This window comes from Temnothorax nylanderi, unplaced genomic scaffold (genome assembly GCF_030848795.1).
Source record: "Temnothorax nylanderi isolate EJ_2023f unplaced genomic scaffold, tnyl_v1.0 TNYL_tig0140_pilon, whole genome shotgun sequence".
In the NCBI taxonomy this organism is placed as follows: Eukaryota; Metazoa; Arthropoda; class Insecta; order Hymenoptera; family Formicidae; genus Temnothorax; species Temnothorax nylanderi.
In genome coordinates this window covers 28,086-43,764 of record NW_027249202.1, presented here as the reverse complement: position 1 = coordinate 43,764, position 15,679 = coordinate 28,086, and the positions used below count along the sequence as shown (strand labels likewise).

The 15,679-nt window shown below is 42.4% G+C and overlaps 4 protein-coding genes across 10 annotated transcripts; 2 read left to right on the top strand and 2 right to left on the bottom strand.

The window, feature by feature from the left end:
* Positions 1–41: 41 nt before the first annotated feature.
* Positions 42–5,113, top strand: LOC139777151 (transmembrane protein 104 homolog). 4 transcript variants are annotated; one of them, XR_011719280.1, is made up of 7 exons: positions 42–1,578; positions 1,745–1,866; positions 1,952–2,036; positions 2,283–2,657; positions 2,801–2,978; positions 3,388–4,520; positions 4,684–5,113. XR_011719280.1 is itself a non-coding variant. In XM_071714381.1 (7 exons), the coding sequence occupies exons 1-7, from the start codon at positions 1,540–1,542 to the stop codon at positions 4,188–4,190; spliced, it is 1,464 nt and encodes a 487-aa protein (XP_071570482.1). In that variant the 5' UTR covers positions 42–1,539; the 3' UTR covers positions 4,191–5,113. The 4 variants fall into 4 exon arrangements, 3 of the variants coding, with proteins under 3 accessions (XP_071570482.1, XP_071570481.1, XP_071570483.1); XM_071714381.1 differs by having other exon boundaries at positions 3,388–4,016; positions 4,155–5,113; XM_071714380.1 differs by having other exon boundaries at positions 3,388–5,113.
* On the bottom strand, positions 5,106–11,025 carry Tbc1d16 (TBC1 domain family member 16). Its single transcript, XM_071714377.1, has 6 exons — positions 9,807–11,025; positions 8,744–9,663; positions 8,302–8,641; positions 7,723–8,148; positions 7,155–7,448; positions 5,106–7,016 (listed from the first exon to the last, which is right to left on the bottom strand). The coding sequence occupies exons 2-6, from the start codon at positions 9,582–9,584 to the stop codon at positions 6,632–6,634; spliced, it is 2,286 nt and encodes a 761-aa protein (XP_071570478.1). The 5' UTR covers positions 9,585–9,663; positions 9,807–11,025; the 3' UTR covers positions 5,106–6,631.
* Positions 10,447–15,658, top strand: LOC139777153 (hydroxyacylglutathione hydrolase, mitochondrial-like). 4 transcript variants are annotated; one of them, XM_071714390.1, is made up of 5 exons: positions 10,447–10,465; positions 14,251–14,360; positions 14,638–15,004; positions 15,095–15,198; positions 15,269–15,658. In XM_071714390.1, exons 2-5 carry the CDS (start codon positions 14,313–14,315, stop codon positions 15,539–15,541), a joined length of 792 nt encoding a protein of 263 aa, XP_071570491.1. In that variant the 5' UTR covers positions 10,447–10,465; positions 14,251–14,312; the 3' UTR covers positions 15,542–15,658. The 4 variants fall into 4 exon arrangements, with proteins under 4 accessions (XP_071570491.1, XP_071570488.1, XP_071570490.1 ...); XM_071714387.1 differs by lacking the exon at positions 10,447–10,465 and adding an exon at positions 13,700–13,802; XM_071714389.1 differs by lacking the exon at positions 10,447–10,465 and adding an exon at positions 13,713–13,853.
* On the bottom strand, positions 11,172–13,599 carry LOC139777150 (ATP-dependent DNA helicase Q1). The gene is made up of 3 exons (XM_071714379.1): positions 13,493–13,599; positions 13,262–13,323; positions 11,172–12,965 (listed from the first exon to the last, which is right to left on the bottom strand). The coding sequence occupies exons 1-3, from the start codon at positions 13,543–13,545 to the stop codon at positions 11,224–11,226; spliced, it is 1,857 nt and encodes a 618-aa protein (XP_071570480.1). The 5' UTR covers positions 13,546–13,599; the 3' UTR covers positions 11,172–11,223.
* Positions 15,659–15,679: the final 21 nt, after the last annotated feature.

Below are 15,679 nucleotides of genomic sequence, written 5' to 3'. Positions count from 1 at the left end.
TTATATAAACTCCCGTATCCTCGTATTATCTTTTCCTCGTTCAATATGTTGCTCTTTACACATTTTTCATATTGATATACACACGTGCACACACACACACACACACACACACACATATATATATGCATATATACACTCTTGCGATGGTGTAATGCAAAAATTGAAATTTTATTCTCTCCTCCCTCTTCTCCTCCCCTGAACTGTCGGAAGACCGTGGTATCGTATGTATACTTGGAATTATCGAAGCTCGCTGTCAGTTTGCTTGGGAAAAGTTCTTTTTCCCTTTTTTGATCGCTTATAACTCGAGAAAGTTGTACGCACATTGATATTTTTGCTAAAGAAAGATGACAAATTGATTGAAGGATCCGTCATTATAATAATCTTTGGGGAGATTGAGACACCTTATACCAAATTATATTAGGCGAGCCTGGTAAAGAACCTTGCCTGTTTAAATTTGAAACTCCGAGTTTCAGAATTATTTAATAAAAAACGGAAAGAGACAAAAAAGAGTAAAAAGTTATATATATATATATATACGTATACCGTAGCTTAGAGTTCCCTCGGAAAAGAAACGAGGGAATAATGAAAAACTAAAAATAATGGAATAAAATAATCGCGAGTCGAGATCTAACAATATTAGCTTGTCTAGATCCACGTCTAGATCAGGTGCAGCATGGTTTTTTCGTCTCTTGAAAGTAGTGAAAATTCAAATTGGAATATGATTATTCAATTATATATATATCAACGATTATCGATCATTTAAGCGAAAATACAGGCGTGTCACGATCGGTCGATTTAGGCAACGTCGTAATTCTGCCATCGGATATTTCGATGATTGGTGCTCCGCGTGCTTGCTCCGCAACGAAAAGTCGACGATGATTCGAGTTCAAGTAGAAATTTTTCAACTAAACTCAAGTTGAAAGTTCGAAAGGGAGAAAATTCTCTTGTTAAGCGCATACTATACGCAAGAAAGACGCATCATGTAATTTGTAAGTGTGCGTATGTACGCTCCCTTTCTCTTGAACGTATGTATATACACACATACATATATATTTATTATTTATTTGATTGATTTGGGGAATGAAGCACGTGGTTGCCGCATGTCAGCATTTTCGTGTTAAGCCCGGTCTACTCGCAGTTCGCGAAACGCAAGATACACGCACAGTCTACATGTCAATCTAACCTCTCTGTGTATAGAGGTTATATTGACATGTAGACTGTGCGTGTGTGCTTGCGTTTCGCGAACTGCGAATTATGTAGACCGGGCTTTACAGTCGCGTCATCGTCGTCATTGTCGTCATCGTCAACGCAAAAGTATGAAACGTTAAATCGGTGATTATCCTTTTTCCCGTTTGTCCATGCGATTCGCATTCGCACGTGTGACTGTTGAGAAGTGTGAGAGCAAGCCTGCGAGAGAGACCGAGAGACGCGACGAGACGCGACGCGACGCGACGCGAGTGACGCGACGCAACATCCTCTAAAATCGCAATCAGAATCAGATACGTTCTGCGAGTTTAGAGCTGGCTCGACTCGAGAGAGATGCCCGAACAGAACGTTGGCGATCAGTATCCAACATGGGTAAGGATTAAGGAAAAGTCGGGCTTGAATCGTCTCCGTGCTCCGTGTTTCGCGATTGACACAGTCGATTGCGCAGCGCTCGCCAATTTACTGATCATAACCTCAGTTAACCTAACGTAAGTAAACAGTGGATTTGATTGTTCGTTCAAAGGGATCTCCATCGTAGGTCGGGCTCGTGTATATCTTCAATCTCATCGTTGGAACAGGCGCTTTGACTTTACCCGCTGTATTTAGTCGAGCAGGATGGGCACTTGGATTAAGCGTTATTTTAGTGTTAGCGTTTATCAGGTACATATACGCAGAAGCAACTTTTTCTATCGTTTACATCCAAACTTGTTTCGTCTCACGCCTCTGAATTTCTTCTTTCGTATAGTTTCATCACGGTTACATTTGTCATAGAAGCAATGGCATCTGCCAATGCTATCGTTACGTGGAGGCATATCCAGCATCGAAAACGCGTAAGTGTTTTCCAACTTGTTTTACTCGCTAGCTTTCTATAAAAGACAGTCGCGTTTGACGAGCGTTCTACAGAGACAATTTTAGAAAGATGCAGGTAAAGGTAATGGCAAGGTAACGATAGCTAAATACACATTTGAGATTGGCAATATGTGCATGGCGCAGCATCACTTTTGTTGCACACACACATATATACACACACACACACACATACACCTTGTAATACTGCAAATTGAAATACTTTTCAGGTCTTACGGACAGTAGGTGAATCTGGTCCTTCCAATTCAGATTCGGAGGACACTCCGTTGGTAGCTTCTCTCTCGACTAGTCCAGATCGTTTGGATATGACTCGTAGATATTATGTGATTCGCGATAAAATAGAGATGGGCCAGATGGCATCCATTTTTTTCAATAGATTTGGCATTACCCTATTCTACTTGTGTTTCGCCATATATCTATATGGAGATTTAAGCATTTATGGTGCAGCGGTCGCAAAGTCAATAGCCGATGTCGCCTGCACTTATTTGCCAAAAAATCTTACGTGCAATGACACTATACCAGATACCGAGCTTTGCTGGGAAGGTCCTGCGTTTAATCGACTGGATGCATATAGAATATTCCTGGTACGTCTCTGGTTTGTAAAAAAATTTCACTGCTTTTTTAATATTCACGCACGCACATATTTTGGCACTTGTAATTTTGCGAGATTAAAGCGTCAAAGTGTGACTATTAGTGATATTGATTGTTGCGCTATTTCTATTTTCAGACCATGTTTGTATTATTATTGGGCCCGTTTGTATTTTTCAACGTCCAAAAGACCAAGTATCTTCAACTACTGACTTCTGTAATGCGGTGGCTCGCATTCACTATAATGATCGTGTACGCTTTAAAAAATCTCTTTGTACACGGCGCTCGTGGCGATCCACCTGTCGCGAGTTTAGCCGGTAAGCTATAAGATGAGACTAATGAATACATCGTTTATTTACACGATTGCTAAATACACTGCTCAAAAAATTTAGGGCATCACTTTTCGTCAGTAAATTATTGCTCATTTTTTGAACTGTAATTAAACTGTAATTAATTCAAAACTGACCATGCCTTTGAATATGAACCCGAGTGAAAATGGAACAAAAGCACCTTGAAGTCTGAGAGTTTGCCCGGGTAAAACCTTTTTTGAAACTTTTTACAATACGTTAATTATTCGCAGAGTAATCACAGTTGAGAAATGGGCAAAAATTTACCGACAAAAAGTGATGCCCTAATTTTTTTGAGCAATGTAGATTAATGCCATTAGATTATAATAGATTGTACAATTGCGATCAAGTCAAGTAATACTGTTAATCGTCATTTTAGGGATTCCCAGTCTTTTCGGTGCTTGCGTTTACTCCTTCATGTGTCATCATTCATTACCGGCTTTGGTTGCGCCAATAGCGAACAAGTCTAAACTAAATCGATTTCTAGCTCTCGATTACACCCTAATCGCTCTCTTTTATTTATTATTAGCTCTAACTGGCATCTTTGCCTTTGAGCGTTTGGATGATCTTTATACCTTGGATTTCGGACCACGCGGTTTGGGTGATTGTTCCAAGAGTGACAATATTTTTATGCTCCTTATGGAATATTTCCTAGCACTTTTCCCAGTATTTACTCTGAGTACCAGTTTTCCCATTATAGCGATTACCCTCCGAAATAATTTGCAATCACTTTTTTTAAAAGAGGATACATTTTACACTTTATGTCTTCAGAAACTCGTCTTCCCCATCTTGGCAGTAGTACCGCCGTACCTGATCGCGATGACTACCAAAGATCTATCGATATTAATTGGTATCACAGGCTCGTACGCTGGAGCAGGAATACAGTATTTAATACCTACGTTCCTGGTTTATTACGCCAGGAAAAAGACCAACAAGGTCATTGGCCTCGGGGTTATTAATAAATTCGCAAGTCCCTTCTCGGGCAGGTGTTGGTTAGCTTTTGTTGTGGTATGGGCTATTACTTGTATGATTTTAGTGTCGGTCAATTTCATACAAGTGCATTTGCAATCTTGGATCAGTCAATAACAAAATGAAAATTATATATTTATATCGTAATCGAAAGAGATTTTGATTTTTGTACCGTAGGCTCTATCAGAGACAAAATATGCAGGATGTTTATGAAAGGCGACTGTGCATCTTCATTGATACGTTACAAAACGCTTATCAACAGCAAAACAATGTATGGATCAGTGGATGGACCGCGCAGAATCACGCATAATTATTAAAGCAGCAATTGGTCGATCGATATTGTCGATTGTATCGGGGTGATTGACGCCCCGCACGCGAACCGAATAACGACGACTAAAGTAATAAGCACGGGATGAGAGCGACGATGCTGTATACCGCGTAACGTGACTGATTCGCGAGCCTGTGGAATCTTCCAACATGACCATACCGATAAGCGTAAGGTGGTAAGGTGATGGTTATTTGTGGCAGGATACACTCATACGCGTACGTATGACAAACCGACAATACTTGGGGGGGGGGGGGCACAAGTCGGCATGTACAAGTCAAATATCGATCAAGTTTATAATATCGGGGATATATAGCAATGTAGAGATGTGTAGAAAAAAAAATGTTTATCTTTATACGTACATATATTTTACTTTTGTAGAGTCGTCCCGGGGAGTCGCCGGGACAGATATGCGTGATTTCTTTATCATATGGAGATTCTAACGAACCTGCGTCTTTATATTTAAACTTTTTTTTTATACGTTAAGATAATCCCTCATGTTTGTGTATTTATAATAAAATGATGTATGGTAGCGTATGGTAGCGACGATAGCAAAGGTATGATATTACGATGTTTTCTTTTTAAGATTATATTTTTGTACAAGATACGTATGAAACTGCCAAAAAGGTATTTGCAGCATGTCCGCCACATCTGTGTACCTGTGCAAGTGTAGTGTACAATGAAGACGATTGCGGGTGTGTGCATACGCACATACGCGCACGCATATATATATATATATATATATATATGTGTGTGTGTGTGTATTCCAAAAGCAATTAAAACGGATAATAATAAATAGTTGATTATACAAGTCTCTCTATCGATTTATTCGCACCAATACGCACACACACACACGCACACGCGCGCGCATTTCTACATTCTTACATTTATTTGAAATCGAGATCTGCGTAGCACAGACCTTAACACAGATAGATTTCTCTTCAAGATTTCAACGATACCTGGATAGCACGATTAAAGCGCGATAAAAGCTATTTTCGACAAAATTTAATGTCCCTGATCGAGTAAATTAGCGTGGAATACATTACATTGCCCTTGTTACATATAGGCACAGTATCTGTAAAATCTTGAATATTACGAAGCAATGTTATCAGTTACGTATAACTGTGTGACGACGGATTATAGTAATAATATTAAAATAAACAAAGGATGAATCTCGATACTCTTATTCATTTAGAATTGCTCGGTGAAGTTAGTTTATCGCAATAATTATTTGTTTTCGAATAAATTTCGTAAGAGGACATAGTATAGGTGTAATTGTGCACTTGTTTGATCAATTTTCAATAATAAAAACAAAAATTTGGAGCGTTGCAATCACTGTAAAAGAAAATTAAAAAAAGTTCTACTGTTCTTGCTGTTTTTTACGTATGTGGAATTACCGCATACACGTACGAGAATGTGTCGTATGTGTACGAACGTAAGTGAACACTTTGGAGTGAGAATACACGTTATTGATTTATACCCTGCACGATTCGGGTACATATTTACAATAAATAGCATTTTCGTGCACTTGTACGATTTGATTTCTCTTTTTGCTTTCGAGCTCCCTACTAGATTGCAAGCTGGTATCGCAGTGAGATTAGATGACACACATCTCCCTATTCCAACACTGGGTACATTCGAACATTAGCTTGTACTATTATAATTATCCTTTTCTTTCATTCGTCAGTCTACTAACATTGCGAATACTCCAGATGTTTATCCGTTGATACACAACAACGTTGTCAAAAAGTCTCGTAAATTTACTTTTTAACTGACAGTGAACTTGATTTGAAATTAGATTTTGAGATATGTCTTCGTGTCTCGGCATTAGCTTAAATCACGAGCGTAACGATGCGTAACGTATAACATAGGTAATTAACACGAGCGATATATTCTTGTCTCACTTTTTCTTTTTGGTCAATTGAAAAAGTGCTCGAATAGCTTATACAAGAACAAAGATGCATATCACGTATCGTCGCATGTGTAACAACCGAATTTAATCGCACGTAGATCTCAGAGAGCGTATAATGGCTAGACTCGATACACTTTGTAAATGTTAATTTTTGCAGGAAATCCTTCATAGACTGTTAATCAGAGTTTATTGTAAAAAAAAAATCCGTGTAAAGAGATCAAAGACTTGATTAATCTAACAATTCGACGAAACGAGTTAATTCGTATGTCAAGTAATACTGATGAGCTCTCTCTCTCTCTCTCTCTCTCTCTCTCTCTCTCTCTCTCTCTCTCTCTCTCTCTCTCTCTCTCTCTCTCTCTCTCTCTCTCTCTCTCTCTCCCTCTCCCTCCCTCCCTTCTTTCTACAAATTAGACTAGGTTACTCGTAATTATTTAAATAAGGACAGTGCGTATCCTCGTGACCCACGCACTCTATTACCGGATCGTGCGCGCTGTCCCACATTCCTGGACCACATTGTCGGCATAGTCCGGCCAATGTGCAAGGTAAGCGCACAAGCTGACGGAAATGATGAAGCAGGCCACGTGCCTTTCGAAGTATAACGTTTCCGTCCATGTACATGGCCAATGAACTGAAATGCAACAACATTTCGTCCGTTCGGAGATCTTGGGCGATTACGTCGTCCGCGTAAACGCACATTATAGCGAGGCAGAGAAATAAGTGGAAATGATCCGTCAAGTAATTGACCCAGCAGGCTTCCCACATGAGCAACGCTATCTCGGTCGGAAATTCTCTTTTCAAGCATCTGCAATGAGAGAAAAGTGAGCTATATATAAGTAAAAAAAAGCTACATGAAGTCTACAAGTGTAGTTTCTGCTGTTACGGATATATGTGTGCACACGCACACACACACACACACACACACAGTTGTACGACTACGTACAAGAGTATCCACCGATGACAAAATAGAAGTTCCAAGGCATCCGCGTGCTTTTGAAGATGCGCATAAAAATCTGGTACCATGATTCTTATTAATTCTCGAAGATAACACAGATTTCTGTCCATATCTGTATCGGTCGGAGTGCACACGGCTACCGATCTCTGCATCAAACCCGCGAAACACCAGAAGGCCTCGATTTCAGAGTTGAGTTCGGCTAGTAATGGAGCTAGGAGATCAGACATTCCTTGAGTGTAACCCAAGCGGCAATTGTATACCGCGTAGTTGAGTAAAATGTTCCTGCGTGAAAAAACGGGAGAAAAGGAGAAAATGACAATCAGTAATGACACACACGTGATACGAACCACGCAATATTGTAAATTCGGGGATAGGGGAAGAGAGAGAGAGAGAGAGAGAGAGAGAGAGAGAGAGAGAGAGAGAGAGAGAGAGAGAGAGAGAGAGAGAGAGAGAGAGAGAGAGAGAGAGAGAGAGAGAGAGAGAGAGGGGTGGGGCGGGGGAGAAGAGATTCTTACAATTAGAGGCACTCCGGAGAGCAACTCGTCTCGATACTCACTTCATTACTTCGACGTTGGGATTACCCTCACCGGCGTAATACGGGTTAGCTCTATCCGTGCGGACAACATCTTTCTCCACTATGCACACCACGTTTCGCCAGAAATGCTCGGCTTGCTCCGGATTCATACACAGTCTGCGCTTCTGTATCTCCTCGTACTCTTGCCGCCTAATGGCGTCGATCTGCTCTCTATCCTCGTACGTGCTTTGATAAGAATAACAGTGCAATAGGAAGGGCCAAACGATCTTTCGTAGTGCCGGTTCCAAACCCCCGAAAAATATTCCCTTACGAAGAGCAAGGTCATCCTCCACCTGGCCCCGTTCATTCAACAAATCTTTCCAAGCTAACGACGTGATCATCGGCACTTGACCTTCCTCGGGGTGCAACTCGTCCCGGCTTACTTCCGGCCGGCATACCATAAAATGCCTGCGCAACGTACAACATATACGCGTCACGGTTGTATCGCAACGCGACGTAAATATCACGACATAAATCTTTATGCGACAATTGAGAAAGCGAAAATGCGCGATGCAACTTTTTGTATTTTATGCAATTTATCCAGATCTAATTATGCCTGACCTGTACGGCAGAGTCTCCTCCGTATCCGTGTTTAAACGCGGATAAAGCAATTGATGCCATTGATGTAGAGTGGCGGCTAGCCGATCTAAGCCGCCGTGATGGAAATGCAAGATCTTGTACTGGCTCTCTCTGCTCGCCACGACCAGCTGACCGCAGGTGCAAGCAGGATCGGCGAAAAACAGCCTCAAGGATCGCATCTCGCTGAGATCCACCGAGAATCTTCTACACCGATGCGCTCTACGTAGCGTCACTGGTGACGCGGTCGCGCTCTCGGGAAAGACAAGATTGTGCTGTAGCGCTAAGAGCTCCGGAGACCTCATCCACGACGGCATTTCTTCCGCTGCAATACAAATAACAACGTCATTGCTCTAGTATCATTAATCATACGCGAATATGGGTCGGCTGTGTGGCCGAGTTATATTCAAAAATCGTTTCTACGTACCGTCGGTAGGTACCGAGATCGACAAGCTACACGTCGACGTTAACGACAAGCTGCGACTCTTGACGCTCGTATCGTCGCGAAGCGAGAAGCGTGGCTCCTCGTCGATGCTCCTGGCGTCGTTGTTAAAGTCCCGCTCCTTAAAATCTCCATTCTTCTCATTGCTCGAACCTACTGACGCCGGATTCGGACGTTTCTCGGCCTCGGTCTCGGTTTCGGTCTCGACAGTCTTGGCATTTTCATCATCGCGACCAATCGTCTCGACTGGGTCTCGACGACGTAGAAAATTATAGCCGTAACGGTAGCCGGAACCGGAGCAGACGCGTTCACAGTCTCCGCAGTCGACGGGCTCCTTCGCCTCCAAGCACACATCTAGTTTTCCATTTCCGTTATCGTTCTCGCCGTCGTTTTCATTTTCATTCTCGTTCTCATTCTCATTCTCGAGCTCGTGTCTCACGTCCGAAACGTTGAGGGAATCGCCGCAGCGTGTTTTGTCGGAGATTCGGGAACGCGGAGAGATCGGATCGTCGTCACGATGCGCGGCAGCGTTCCTGGCACTCAGATTCTCCAACGCGGTGGGATGCTTGCGCAATGTGCTGTTGGGTATCCAACTTAGGTGCAAAGTCGGCAAATTCGAATTTTTGTTCAGCTTGCAAGTTATAGTCATATATCCAGGATGATGCACCACGTCGGCGTGCTGTCTCATTAACGTAGGAGGGTGCACGCAGACGTTGTTTTTGCAGAATAATGCCTCACCGTCCTGATAAATGACGCGACGGTTGTCTTGGCCGCATTCGCCAAGAATGTAGCTGCTCGCTTTTCTCAAAATGTTTGGGAGAGGCATCGTCGTTGTGTCGACGTCGTCGAGAGATGATTACCGACGAGAAGATGAGACAATTACTTCGTTACGCCGTTAGTTTTTGCTGCAAAAAAAAAGAGACACGTGTATATACATGTACAAGTGTATTCAGCAAGAAAAACGCTCTCAGTTGACAAATTTTCTCAAGTATTCTGAAAAAACCAAGTGTTGGTTAAAATTTAGTAAAATATAGTTGTTTACACTTACTCGCGAGATGCGACTCTTTTGCCTCTGCAAGAGTTCCAGAAGGGTCCGGGCTATCCTCGTTGACGAGATTCTGAAATCGCGGGCCATATCGACGTTGCAATCGAACGGAGCCAATCGGCGACGAACGTAGGCGACGGAGGGTGAGCATAATCGAATAAAAAGCACCGGATCTCTCGCGGATGGACTCGCCTCAGAGAGTCCACGATGAACCGACTTGTAGTCTCCTTCCTGCTCCTTCCGCGTAGCGTACGATACACGCGTGCTTATACTTACGCACGCGACACGGCGTTATCGCCTCGATTAGCCTCGTTACATACGGAACGTCGACAATGCGTATTCGCATCGTGGTAACGTGCGCATCCCGTTGCCGAGTTCTGAATTCTATTCTACGATAACGTAGCCGTGTACTTCGGCCCGGGAATCGTAAGACTCTGCCATTCTTCACCAAAGAGGATGGATATTCTCGAAAACTCCCGATATCTCGGTCGAATTAGTACCGCTGAAACATTTTCTCGTGCTGCATAAGTAAAATTGAGATCATCCGCACCAGCGATCAACGTCTCTGCTTCTAAATCGCTGATGTTCAAGCGTCACTGCTTAGTGCGCGAGCGCCGTCGCCGTCGCCGTCGACGCCGCTTGGCTTGGCCGCTACCGCGCAAGTACGTCGATTTCGATGAAATCCGCTAAAATTTGCAGACGCAGATTTACTTGCTTCTCTACAAGTTTTCCATTTCGGCTTCATCTTCCAACATGCATACACATCTGATTATACGACGACGGGAACAAAGAGCTTAGCTCAGCAACGGATGTATACGAGAAACGCGGGGGGGGGGGGGGGTATCCTACTTATCCTAGATCAATACTTGTGTGTTTGATCGTGGAACCTACCGCCCCTCCTACTATACTCGACCCGCTGACATTTCGCTACATTTCTCTCTCATAAGTCTCTCATAGGCCATTTTTATCGATTATTCACCGTTTTCATAATTAATACCGTAACGCACAAAACTATAATGCACATCACACGCGTTTCGCGTTTATTCATCTTTGATCAAGATAACTTTTCTCCCATATACATAACTTCTTTATCTCTCTTTTTCTTATTCGAAGCTAATCTATCAAAGTCACATCAATGGTGGAATTACAACGAATCTCAATCATTTTATTTCATTAATTCAGAAAATTTTTTAATTACGCAAGTTCTATCGGTTTGACGTATTTATAATGTAATTCTTCAAGTAATGTAAATGCACGATATAGTTTTGTGTCAACACTTGTTCGAAAGAGAGAGAGAAAGAGAGGGGGGGAGGGAAGGGAGGAGAGAGAAAATGTATATCAAACGTATCATGGAAAAAAAACCACCCGTGATCCATCGTTTCCACGCTGTATGCTGCAACGCTTACAACGATTGGCAAAATTAGCAAAGTTCATAGTTAAAGAGTATCTTGTGATCGTTGCTAAGAACCAGTCCTGACTTAGGTCCGCGTTTAAGGTACGATATCGTAGAATATGCTGAAAAATGAAAGTCCTCTTGCAGATAACCGTTTATCAGCAAATGCCCTACGATAGCTTCCGCGGTTTCTCTCGCAAAGTTTGGCACGGGCACGTTAGATACTCGTAACGACGAGGCGCCTTTACCGTACCAAGCGTCTATGAGCTTCAATGCGGTTAATCGTACTTGGTTTTGCACGGCTTTAGTCATAATTTGATACAATTGTCCGCAATATCGCACTATGTCCATCTGCTTTCTAACGCTAGGTTTTCTACAATGATCACACATCTCGGCGCAGTCGTCTCCTTTCCAATTTTCTTCAAAGTGCGTCGCTATTAAACTCCGTCTACAGGACGTTTGATCCAAGCAATACGCCACTACCTTGTACAAGTTCTGCAGTCCGACTTTATCTTGAAATACCATGGTACTCAATTTAAATACGTCCGCTAATCTATAGAGCACGAGACACACCGACCTCTTGCCATCTCTTCCCGCTCGACCACTTTCTTGATAAAAATTCTCCATCGACTTTGAAACGCAATGATGAATCACGAATCGCACGTCCGGCTTGTCGATGCCCAATCCGAAAGCGATAGTGGCGACTACCGCTTGATACTTGCCCGACATCCATTTCGAATAGACTTCTGACCGGTAGTTGGCTTCGAGCATCGCATGGTAGCATCCGATTTTGATACCTCTGTCTCTCAAATCGCACGTCAATTGTTCCGCATCTTTAATCGTAGTCGTGTAAATTATACCTGACTTGCCGCTAAATCGATTCTTCAACAGATTCTCCATCATCGCGAGGCACGTCCCTTTGTCCGCTGGTTTGCGACGAACCTCGTAATATAAATTGGGCCTATTGAACGAGGCTCGTAAAACTAGACAACCACTGATGTCCAGCATTTTTTGCACGTCTACAATGATCTTAGCCGGAGCCGTCGCGGTGAGACCTAGAATCGGTATTCCTGGGAACATGGATTTTAGTACTCCCAAAAACTTGTAATCGGGCCTGAAATCGTGACCCCACTGACTGCAACAATGTACCTCGTCGATCGCAAACCGTTCTAGATGCCCCAACTCGTATGCTTTTTGCAGCTTGCTCATGAAGCGATTGGACTTGGCCATGTATTCCGGCGTCACGTAAATCAGTTTGAGAGGGGAGCTTTTATCCACCAGGGCCGTCATAATCGTCTTGACGCTCTCCTTATCAGCCTTTGCGCACAGCATGTTAGCCTTTATATCGAGTTTACGCAATCCGTGCAGCTGATCCTCCATCAAGGATATCAATGGTGAAACAACCACCGTTACACCTTCACTGATCACAGCCGGCAATTGGTAACATAAACTCTTACCACCGCCCGTAGGCATGATCAATATAACATCTTCCTTGGACATGATAGCATTCATAGTCGGTAACTGTAACTCTCGTAGTTTCTCTATCGCAAATACGTCCTTTAACGCTTTCGCGAGCCTCGCGGACCAAGCGAAGTCTTCGTTGCCCCAATTTCTCTTGGACAGAGAAAAACTTTTCTTTAAAAGAGCATCGTCGCGCAACTTGTCTTTGCGTTGCGTCAACAACTTTTTACGATCTTGCAACTTCCGCAGCTCGTTCTCTACTTGTCGTAGCTCGTAATCAATGGCAGCTATCTCGTCGTCCTCCGTAGCTGAAATTTTTTCGACAAGTTCTCAGTACTCGTGTACTAATTCTCATTGACAAAGAATTAAGCTAAATAAACGACTCTATACTCTATCTTGCTGAAGCTACCGTTAGAAAGTGGCAGTACAATTATCCTGCCTGCCGATCCAGGCGAGTCGTGAGTTAACAAACGCTTTTCCATACTCGTGACCACAATGAGTTTAGTAATTTCTTCTCTTGCAAATTGCAACGTGCAAGAGTAAAGAATGGAGAATGGAATTTTAGGATTGTTACAATATCAACGATATATTACATACAACCAACCTTGACATTCATCTTCGCATTCCTCGCCGTCCAGCGTAATAATCATGTCTCTCGTCGTGCCGCTATTAGACATTTCGATCGATTATATCTCCTCCCGTTGAATATCGAGAATTATGAAATATAATGAATCGTGAAGGTACAACTGTATTTGTGAACATGGAACGATTATTATTAAGTATAGCTTGTAGCTTGGCTATACACGTGTGAGATCCTAACCTACTTTATACCTACCTACCCTCCAATTGTAAACTGACAACTACCGCAACACTATATATCGGATGCATCGAATCCGATGATACCTTGGTTGGTAGGATAGTATTTAGCGCAGAGGTGATGGCTGTATCAGCTGTATTATATACATATGTAGTACGTATATATCAGTATATATACCTGCGTACCGACCGATCGACAACATACCAAGGCGGCTGCTGAGCTGAGTGCTGTGGGCAGTCGGTAGTGAGTATGGGGAATGATCAGCTGTTTTTTTATCAGCTCCATCGCGCGTCTCTCTTTTCTTCCACGATATATCTTGTCAGGACTGGTTAGTTGTATGTACATACATACATAAGTACGTACATAGATATGTCATCAGGCAAGTAGAAAGTAGAAAGTAGCAAGTATAGCGAGGAGCGAGAAGCTTTGTACGCACAAAATAAATGAAACACAGAGTTTTTTCTTCTTTTTCCTTTTGTCATCATGTTTCGTCAAGTTGCACTACGTGTGTGCCCAACATGGCTCGAGAATAAACTCACGTCTATGTATTTCAGGGGTACGTGTTATACATTTGTCCGTTCGCAATATATCGTTATTATCTCGTTATATCGCGCTATCATTCATAGCTCTCTATCTATCGCTGTGTCATTCTCGCTACCAGTGGTTACTCCAGATCTCTACCACTTGTTTCTCATTCTACATCTTAATCATTAATATTAATATTTTTACACTTACTAGAGCACGTTACACTTGGTACTTTTCTTTAAACGTTTCAGCAAAGAGCGTTCCTTTCAACGGCAGATCGCACAGTCTAAGCGCAACGGTGGATCATTCCAACATGAAAGTACAAATATTACCAGCGCTTCAAGACAATTATATGTACTTGGTACGTATGCTGCTGTTTATCCTAAAACGTTCATACGATCATCCACGCATAGCCTGAATAATGTCGAGAAATGTATGTACACAATTCTTTATACATCACCTCATGTGTGATCTTACGCAGGCAAGATGTTACAACATCTACATTCACGCTCGACTATACGTACTTTTAGAACGTCTCTCGCGTAAAATATTTACAAAAAAAATGTTTGAAAAATACCTTTCTTTCACTAACCCCCTTTAATATTGTATATAATTTCTGGTTTGGAACTTTGCGTAAGATTATCGATGAAGCAACGAAGGAGGCTGCCGTCGTAGATCCTGTCGATCCAGAAGCCGTAATTACAGCCGTTCGACAAAATAATGTCAAACTGACAAAGGTTTTAACTACTCATCATCATTGGGATCATGCCGGAGGAAATGCTAAACTATCGAAAAGCTTCGCTGATCTCGCGATATATGGCGGGGATGACAGAATAGAAGCCATTAATTGTAAAATTACGCACAACGATACGTTCAACATTGGCAATCTGTCGGTCAAGTGTCTCGCGACACCTTGCCATACGCGTGGGCACGTTTGTTACTACATTACGGGAGAAGGAGGAGAAGGAGAAGGAAGAGGGGAACATGCACCATCCGTGTTCACAGGTAAAGCTAAAGAGAGTATGACAAAAAGAGAAAATACTCAAATAGCAAGTGTACTAAATATAATAAACAGAGGTTTAACCCGTTTAAAAGGAGATACGCTCTTCGCTGGAGGCTGTGGGAGATTTTTCGAGGGTACCGCAAGTCAAATGTATAAGGCACTCGTCGAAATTCTAGGCTCTTTACCCGAAGAGACGGTAGGTAGGACGGTTACTCGAGCCAAATTACAATGGGCCAAATTGGTTCTCAAACGTTTATACCTTGCAGAAGGTGTATTGCGGACACGAATATACAGCCAACAACCTCAAGTTCGGCTTACACGTGGAACCCGAGAATCTGGCAATTCGACAAAAATTAGATTCGGTGCATACTCAACGTGCTAATAATCTTCCAACAGTGCCTAGCACTATTAAAGACGAAAAGCTGACAAATCCGTTTATGAGAGTGCACGAATCGTCCGTCATGAAACACGCGCAACAAAATGATCCCGTTCAGACAATGTCGTATCTAAGACGCGAAAAGGACAACTTTAAAGCTTGATTCTCGACAAAACGTCTTCCTTTTTATATTTATCAAGTATTTACATTGCTGATGCTGATATGAATTTAAAATGTAAAACACACAGAAGGTGGCTAAATGAATATCGAAATTCCGTCACGCTCGCATGTATGATATAAT

Excerpts from the sequence above, each read along its gene's own strand:
- LOC139777151 (XM_071714380.1), top strand. The coding sequence starts at position 1,540 with ATGCCCGAACAGAACGTTGGCGATCAGTATCCAACATGG. Across the intron at positions 2,037-2,282 it reads ATATCCAGCATCGAAAACGC|GTCTTACGGACAGTAGGTGA; the intron begins GTAAGTGTTTTC and ends AATACTTTTCAG. Across the intron at positions 2,658-2,800 it reads ATGCATATAGAATATTCCTG|ACCATGTTTGTATTATTATT; the intron begins GTACGTCTCTGG and ends TTCTATTTTCAG.
- Tbc1d16 (XM_071714377.1), bottom strand. The coding sequence starts at position 9,584 with ATGCCTCTCCCAAACATTTTGAGAAAAGCGAGCAGCTACATTCTTGGC. Across the intron at positions 7,449-7,722 it reads CCCAACGTCGAAGTAATGAA|GAACATTTTACTCAACTACG; the intron begins GTGAGTATCGAG and ends TTTTTCACGCAG. Across the intron at positions 7,017-7,154 it reads TGTCATCGGTGGATACTCTT|ATGCTTGAAAAGAGAATTTC; the intron begins GTACGTAGTCGT and ends CTCTCATTGCAG.
- LOC139777150 (XM_071714379.1), bottom strand. The coding sequence starts at position 13,545 with ATGCATCCGATATATAGTGTTGCGGTAGTTGTCAGTTTACAATTGGAG. Across the intron at positions 13,324-13,492 it reads AGTTTACAATTGGAGGGTAG|CGGCACGACGAGAGACATGA; the intron begins GTAGGTATAAAG and ends AATGTCTAATAG. Across the intron at positions 12,966-13,261 it reads ATGCGAAGATGAATGTCAAG|CTACGGAGGACGACGAGATA; the intron begins GTTGGTTGTATG and ends AAAAAATTTCAG.
- LOC139777153 (XM_071714387.1), top strand. The coding sequence starts at position 13,724 with ATGGGGAATGATCAGCTGTTTTTTTATCAGCTCCATCGCGCGTCTCTC. Across the intron at positions 14,361-14,637 it reads AAGACAATTATATGTACTTG|ATTATCGATGAAGCAACGAA; the intron begins GTACGTATGCTG and ends ACTTTGCGTAAG. Across the intron at positions 15,005-15,094 it reads TGCACCATCCGTGTTCACAG|GAGATACGCTCTTCGCTGGA; the intron begins GTAAAGCTAAAG and ends CCCGTTTAAAAG.